Source organism: Macaca mulatta, chromosome 7, assembly GCF_049350105.2.
Source record: "Macaca mulatta isolate MMU2019108-1 chromosome 7, T2T-MMU8v2.0, whole genome shotgun sequence".
Classification (NCBI taxonomy): Eukaryota; Metazoa; Chordata; class Mammalia; order Primates; family Cercopithecidae; genus Macaca; species Macaca mulatta.
The window spans coordinates 33,161,408-33,170,000 of NC_133412.1; the positions used below are offsets into that span (position 1 = coordinate 33,161,408).

Consider the following 8,593-nt stretch of genomic DNA (forward strand, 5'->3'; position numbering starts at 1 on the left):
AACTCATAGGATGGGGAATTCCTCATACACAGAAGTAGATTCAAATGTTGGGCAGACAAAATGAATGGCAAATATCTACCACAGAAATGGATAAGTGAAATGTAACATATTCATGACGGAATATTAGTAGTTAAGAGAAATACACTGGATCTATAAATAACAATATAGACAGAGCTTTAAAACAATGTTAAGCAAAAAAAGGTGTAGACTTATGGGGCAAAGTTTTTTTTAATTGAGCAGCACCTCATTCTGTAAAATAAAATGAGTGTTCTCTCATTGCAAAATTAGAAACACAGGCATATAAACAATATTTTACATTTTCTTTTCTTTTTTTTTTTTTGGAGACGGAGTTTTGCTCTGTTGCCCAGGCTGGAGTACAGGGGCGCAATCTTGGCTCACTGCAAGCTCCACCTCCCAGGTTCGATCAATTCTCCGGCCTCAGCCTCCCAAGTAGCTGGGATTACAGGCATGTGCCACCATGCCCGGCTAATTTTATTTTACATTTTTAAAGCTCTTTATGTAAGTATATAAAAAAGGCTAAAAGAATACACAAGAAATTCAAGATGGTGGTTCCCCCTGGGGAATGGGACCAAGAGCTTGGCTAAAAGGAATTTAGCTTAATCTATAAGACTCTATTTTTAAAAATAAAATGTCTGGAAATTAATATGGTAACTTGTTAATGATGGTAATTCTGAGTGTAAAGAATATGTGCATTTGCTATATTATTCTCTGCACTTTTCAGTGCTAAAATATCTCTCAACAAGAGACACGGTGGTAAGAGAAAATAAATATTTTGCTAAACACTTACAAGGAAATATTATAGATGAAACTGTTGCCAAGGGGAGGTGTCATCAGCATAAACTTCTTTTTTTTGAGATGGAGTTTCGCTCTTGTTGCCCAGACTGGAGCACAATGGCACAATCTCGGCTCACTGCAACCTCCGCCTCTTGGGTTCAAGTGATTCGCCTGCTTCAGTCTCCCGAGTAGCTGGGATTACAGGCATGCGCCACCATACCTGGCTAATTTTTGTATTTTTAGTAGAGATGGGGTTTCTCCGTGTTGATCAGGCTGATCTTGAACTCCCAACCTCAGGTGATCCACCCGCCTAGGCCTCCCAAAGTGGTGGGATTACAGGCATGAGCCACCTTGCCCAGCCCAGCATAAACTTCTTTAATAGATACCAATCGACAAGATTATCTTTTAGTTAAAATAACAATCTTAACTATTCAAATTACAAAAATACCCCAAAACTAGATCATTTGCTTTTTCCTTATTCTCATTTGAACTTGTTTTATATAATAACAAGTGGTAATTCGTGTATATTAGAGATTCATAGGGAATGGCAGACACTTAACATCAGTGTCAGAAAATAAATAATTAGAAGATGCTACGGCCAGGCACGGTGGCTCATGCCTGTAATTCCAGCACTTTAGGAGGCTGAGGTGGGTGGATCACCTGCGATAGGAGTTTCAGATCAGTCTGGCCAACATAGTGAAACCCCATCTCTACTAAAAATACAAAAATTAGCTGGGCGTGGTGGCGTGTGCCTGTAGTCCCAGCTACTTGGGACGCTGAGGCAGGAGAATTGCTTGAACCCAGGAGGCAGAGGTGCAGTGAGCCAAGATCACGCCATTGCACTCCAGCCTGGGTGACAAGAGCGAGACTCCATCTCAAAAAAAAAAAAAAAAAAAAAAAGAAGATTCTAGAAGTATCCAGCGTATACTACAAAGTGATGTACTAGTTGACATAGGGATGTGACAGTTGAAATCCTGTAAGAAAGCAAGTGAACAAAATGCAGGATACCTGTACAGTGGGCTTTGTCCAAGTAGTCGTTCTGGAATTGTGATCTACATAATATGATCTTCCTCTTTCATCTTGTTTTTCTTCCCAACCTGGTGGTAATCCAGATGAAGTAGGCAAAAGCTACAGTGAAGCATAACAGAAGAATTAAATACATCAAGTTTAAGAATCCTTCTATCACCCCCAAAAGTTCCCTCCGTCCCTATCCCTACTCTCAGCCGGAAACAACCACTCATCTGCTCTCTGTTGCTACAATTTTACCTTTTCTAGAAATATATATATATATATATATATATATATAGAGAGAGAGAGAGAGAGAGAGAGAGAGTGCGAGAGAGAAACAGAGCCTTGCTCTGTTGTCCAGGCTGGAATGCAGTGGTGCAATCTTGGCTCACTGCAACCTCTGCCTCTCGGGTTCAAGCTATTCTCGTGCCTCAGCCTCCCGAGTAGCTGGGATTACAGGCATGTGCCAACACACGCAGCTAGTTTTTGTATTTTTAGTAACAACAGGGTTTCACCATATTGGCCAGGCTGGTCTTGAACTCCTGACCTCAAGTGATCCACCTGCCTCAGCCTCCCAAAATGCTGAGGTTACAGGCACGAGCCACTGTGCCTGACCAGAAGACTTAAATATTAACAAGAAAGAATCCTTTGAAAAGCACCACATCCCTTCTTCACTACTTGCTTGCTTTTAAACAATTCATATTTTATTTTGAACTAAAACCATGTATTATAATAAAAATGGGTAAATTATACATTTTAGTGAAGTAAACCACATTTCAAATATTTTAAAATGTGCAAAATAAAGTGTACAGTATTTCACTTGGGGAAAAAAAACACTAGAACAATAATGCTGAGAGTGATAACAACCCTAATAAAACATCCCAACAATAACAAGCACACGCTCTGTTTAACACGGATAATGTCATTTATTTCCCACCTGAATTTTGATGAGATAATTACTAATACTGGCTCATTTTACTGATGAGTAAACAGAAGCTTACAATATAGAAGTAACTTGCTACTACACTTGGTCTTAGCCAAAAGGCCGAGAGTGATGGAATTAACCTGTTAAGCGACATTGCTTCTAAGAAATGGAGCTGAGATTTGAACCCAGGTAATCTAACAACAGAAATCATGCTTATCTGCTGAATCAAGGGTTACTCCTGCCTTGTTTCTCTAAAAGCTAGGAGATGCTATTTATCATAGTTTGTTAAAAATGAGTAAAGAGAGGTTTGGTTATTTCCAGGCTTACTTAAAATAGTCCTAAATCCAGGCTGGGTGTAGTGGCTCACCCCTATAATCCCAGCACTTTGAGAGGCGGAGGTGGGTGGATCACCTGAGTTCAGGAGGTTGAGGCCAGCCTGGCCAACATGGTGAAACCTCGTCTCTACTAAAAATACAAAAAAAAAAATTAACTGGGCATGGTGGTGGGCACCTATCCCAGCTACTCAGGAGGCTGAGACAGGAGAACTGCTTGAACTGGGAGGCAGGGGTTACAGTGATCTGAGATCGCACCATTGCACTCTAGCCTGGGCAACAGAGCAAAACTCTGACTCAAAAAAACCCACAAAAATTAGCTGGGCGTGGTGGTCCATGCCTGCAGTCCCAGCTACTCAAGAGGATGAGGCAGGAGAATCGCTTGAACCCAGGAGGCGGAGGTTGCAGTGAGCTGAGATTGCGCCACTGCACTCCAGCCTGGGCAACAAAGCAAGACTCTGTCTCCAAAAAAAAAAAAAAAAAAAAGTCCTAAATCTGGCCTTCCTGTTGTCATTTTGAAGCAGATTAGACCTGGTTTGGTGTGGCTCCTTAAGGTGTCTTACAACATAAAAACCAACACCACCAGTCTCCACACTGAAGACACCGCTCACTAGATACACAGGAGCCCTACATACTTTGCTGACAGTTGTGATGAACTGTTAGATCACAAAATGATGGATTTAAATGCTGCCCAGTTGTACAAATGTCCATCAGCTGGTGAACAGATAAATGTAGTGGATATATCTCTACAATGGAATACCGTGCACTAATAGAGGCATGCAATAACATGGATCTATGTGAAAAACAGCATGCTAAGTGAAAAAGGTCAGACACATAAGCTTACACCCTACAACTCCCTTTACATGAGATTTCTAGAAAAGGCAAAACTGTAGCAATAGAGAGCAGATGAGTGGTTCCTTGCAACTGAGAGTAGGCATAGGGATTGAGGGAACTTTTCGGGCTGATAGAAGGTTCTTAAACTTGATTGTGGTGATGTCTCCATAACTGTATACATTTACAAAAACTCTTTAATTGTATGATCAAACATGGCTGGATTTTATGATATGTAAATTACACTCCAAGACAGCTCTTAAAAAAAAAAACCCAATCAATGTATTGAGGGGAAAAAAAGGCATGGAAACAACTTTTCTGGTACATAAAATATAAATCATCTCAAGATTCTGCTGCTCATCCGAAGCACCTAAAGTAGTGTCTTGGGTGAATGTCTGTCAGTCAATGAGAACTTCCACATATTCATTGTATAGAGGACATTATAAGGTGCAGAGGGAAAAATACCAGGAACTCGACTTGAGCAGGCTCTGATCTAATGGAGGAGGCTGGACAGATGACAGTGAGTGACAGTAAGGCCGGCGAAGGTAGTCTTTCAATGGCATCTGTCCTCTTGTTGATGGTCAATATTGACCAGAGCAATGGATGCATAGGTGGGTGACGTCTCATTCCTCAGCACAGGATCTGTGTCCCATTCTTAGTGCAGGGTGTTATTCAGACAGATAAACCACTCATGGGCTGAGGATTTTGAAGCCTCTGCATTGCTGTCCTAGAACATACCCTGTTTTTCAAAGCTGATATCTAGACTGCCATTCCAAATTCCAGATGGTTGGGGAAGAAAATGAGAAAGCCATTCCAAGCAGGGAAATGGAATGCACGCAGACTCAGAAGCGGGAGAGAATCAGGACATGGGAACAGTCTGCTTGGAAGAAAAAGCATAGATAGGAATGAAGGCAGCAGGAGGCTTCTGTTGGGGGATAAGGAGAAGGGTAGGCTGAAGAGGCTGGAAGCCTGGGAGTTTTACTTTAGTTTCAAAAACAAGTAGGGTCTCTGGAAAAGGGAGACAAACTCAGAGTAGTGAGGCTTGTGTCAGGAAGAGGATGGAGGCAGGGTTAAGGTTCAAGCTGCCATCCAGCCTGTGACTGGGACAGCACTGAGCAGGAAGCAGAAGGCCTTAGTAGACTGGTGGATGTGATACTGCAGGGAAGAAACAGACCAGGGACTGATAAACTCCAGCCTGGCCGCCAGGCGTGTCAATGCCAGTGCACACCTGAGTGATGAAACCCTGGCTATGCTTCATGTACAGGGCAGACATGGCTGCTGGATGCCATGTGCTTACGCAGAGCATCGGCAATTGGACACAGTGATCCTGAATTGTATGCTGCATGCAGCGGACCACCTCTAGCCAGCACGGCGCTTCAACTGACAAGCCCAGATACCACCCACAGTCACCAGTATGCAGAGACTTTGCTTTTAACATGGGAGAGACAGTTCTGCATGTTTTGTCTTTGAGGCCTTTCCCTGAACATCACCACCTGGAGCCTACATTCTCTGCTGTATTAGTTCCCTGTAAGGCAAACGTTCACACTTAGTCTTCTAAATAATAATAAATAAAAAGAGATGCTGAGATTTATATTTTTATTGATTGATGGGAGAGGGTAAAACTCACCACAGGAAGTGCAGGTTGTTCCTCAAAAGTATAGGCTTGTAAGCTGCCTCTTCTGCTGGAATGATTCTTGTAAAAAAACAAGACAACAGAAGGAGAATACCTCGAGATTTGTGATTTGTCTCTGAGCATCAACTAAGGTAGTGAGGGTAAGTATGACAGGGAAGAGAAGGCTGGCTAGGATGCAGCTGTCGAGACTGCAGGCTGAGGCACGTGGTCGCTCTCAGCCCCCTACGTGGACACCTTCACACATCCAGCTCCCACGCCCCGGGTGCTGGACTGCCTCCTGGACACCTTCTCTTGAATGTCTCACAGAAACTATTCTCAAATGCACTCTCTCTCCACTTTAGTTACTAGTTTTATTGTTGTTTTAACTTCAAGTTTTCATCTTTTGTCACTTCGATGACAACGGCAGCCATATCCTAATAGGTTTCCTCATTGCAAGTCTTACTTCCTTAAGTCCATTCTCCATGCTGCACGCTGCAGGTTCAGAGCATCCTGCAGTGCACAGCCAGTCCTGTCATTCTGGAGCTGAAGCCCATGACAGCACAGAAAACAATGCTTCCTGAGCACCATGACCTGCCTCTTTCTGACTTCTTCTGCCACTTCCCACTTTGCAATCCACCCCCTGGACTTTCCAGACTACTTGTTTCCTGGAAATCTCTTGTTCATTCTTTCCTTATGTTTTTCTATTCATGCTATTATCACTATCCGAAATATCTTAGTTTTGTTATTTCACGACATCAAAATTTACAATGCACGTACAAATTAAATCAGAATATCCACTGTAGTACTGTTTATAATAGTACTGTAAACAATCTAAAGTCTTTTAATAGGAGACTGGTGAAATACCTTAAGGACGACTTGTACAATGGAATATGCCAGAGTTTAATGATTGTTTTAGTTGGTTTCTAAAGGAGTACATCTATATATACTGAAATGGTTCAATGTCTAAGAGACAGCAAGTGAACAAAGCAAGTTACCAAAAAGTATGTTTAAGATGATCTCAGGCTAAAAAATCACCTACAAATACATGTGTATGCATTCATGTTTATGAATATACAGAAAAAGTTTCCATATATGTATGCATGTGATTTATCACCAGCAAATCAATATCATTTATTCTTTAGTCTTTGACCACTAATAGTGACTGAGGGAGCATACACTAGTGGTAAGATGGAAAATTTAATTTTTATTTATTTATTATTTATTTATTTTACTTACTTATTTTTTTGAGCCACAGTCTTGCTCTGTCACCCAGGCTGGAATGCAGAGGCACGATCTTGTCTTACTGCAACCTCCACCTCCCAGGTTCAAGCAATTCTCCTGCCTCAGCCTACTGAGTAGCTGGGATTACAGACACGTGCCACTGTACCCGGCTAATTTTTATATTTTTAATAGAGACGGGGTTTCGCCATGTTGGCCAGGCTGGTCTTGAACTCCTGACCTCATGTGATCTGCCCGCCTTGGCCTCTCAAAGTGCTGGAATTACAGTTGTGAGCCACAATGCCCAGCCTTAAGTTTTATTTTATATACCTAAATACAATTTCAATTTGTAACCGTAACCATACAGTGCTTTAAAAATATTTTTTAAAAATAGATAACAATCATCCATGTTATAAAATTCGAAAGGAGCCTAGGCAACAATACTATACTCAGTCTCTACAAAAATTTTTTTAAAAATTAGTGGGGGTACAATGGCATGTGCCTGTAGTACCAGCTACTCGAGGCTGAGGTGGGAGAATCCCTTGAGCTCAGAAGTTTGAGATTGTGGTGAGCTATAATCATGCTACTGCACTCCAGCCTGGGCGACAGAGTGAGATCCTATCTCAAAAAACCAAAAGGTACAAACAGTATATATCCTGTTCATTCTTTGCCTCTCTTCAGAGGCAAGCAACGTTACTAGTTTCCTGTTTCGTTCTTGAGTAAATCATACACACATTTATGCTCTGCATTTAAGTAATTTACATAAATCCTGGAATAACAAACACACTGTTCTGTACCTTGCTGTTTTTCATTTACCAGCAGCTCTTAGGGATTGTTCCATCTGACATATACACTTGAGCCCACCTTGTTCTCTTCAATGGCTGCATAGTATCACACTATATGGTTGCCAGATATTACTTTAAGTAAAAAAAAAGAAATACCAGGAAGAAAAGGGATGGGATTGCATGTGATTTATCACCAGTGAATCAATATAGTTTATTCTTTTTTTTTCTTGAGACGGAGTTTCACTGTCACCCAAGCGGGAGTGCAATGGTGCGATCTTGGCTCACTGCAACCTCTGCCTCCTGGGTTCAAGCAATTCTTCTACCTCAGCCTCCTGAGTAGCTGGGATTACAGGTGTGCACCACCACACCCAGCTAATTTTTGTATTTTTAGTAGTGACAAGGTTTCGCCATGTTGCCCAGCTGGTCTTGAACTCCTGACCTCAAGCCATCTGTCCACCTCAGCCTCCCAAAGTGCTGGGATGATGGGCGTGAGCCACCGTGCCCGGCCTAATGTAGTTTATTCTTTAGGTCTTTGACTGCCCTGTCCTACCCTCCTGTGAAAAAATGAAATGAATGAAGACAGAACAGACAAATGGAAGAAAGGAAGGGCAAGAGGCAAGCAGGCAGATTTACTGGTGGATATTCATATTCACGTACAACTATCTACTGTGAAGCTTCTTGAAGAAGATGCTAGAGCAGAGGTTAGCACACATTTCCTGTTAAGGTCCAGACAGTAAATACTGACTGTGGGCCATATGGTTGCTGCTGTAACTACTCAATTGAGATGATGTAGTGTGAAAGCAGAGATGGGCAATATCTAAACAAACGATGTGGCTGTATTCCAGTGGTAATTATTCATAACAGGCAGCTGCCGATTTGGCCCACTGGTTGTAGTTTGCTTTCCTCTGCACTAGAATATAAGTCCCATGAAGGCAGGAGATATTGTTAATTTTATTTACTGATGTATCCTCAGTAACTAGCATACAGTACCTTGCTCTCAATAAATATTTACTTGCTCTCAATAAATATTTACTAACTAAATGAAAAGCATGGAAACCTCAACTGGAAATGACAAATAGCATCCTCT

At 41.7% G+C, this 8,593-nt stretch overlaps 1 protein-coding gene across 3 annotated transcripts in view; it reads right to left on the reverse strand.

The window, feature by feature from the left end:
* The window catches only part of NEDD4 (NEDD4 E3 ubiquitin protein ligase), a 167,118-nt gene that overhangs the window by 25,118 nt on the left and 133,407 nt on the right, over positions 1-8,593 (reverse strand). For all 3 annotated transcript variants that reach the window (XM_015142301.3, XM_015142300.3, XM_001088005.5), the window contains 2 exons: positions 5,519-5,584; positions 1,804-1,923 (listed from right to left, as the gene is read on the reverse strand). In XM_015142301.3, the coding sequence (XP_014997787.1) occupies positions 1,804-1,923; positions 5,519-5,584 (186 nt within the window). The remainder of the gene's footprint in view (positions 1-1,803; positions 1,924-5,518; positions 5,585-8,593) is intronic.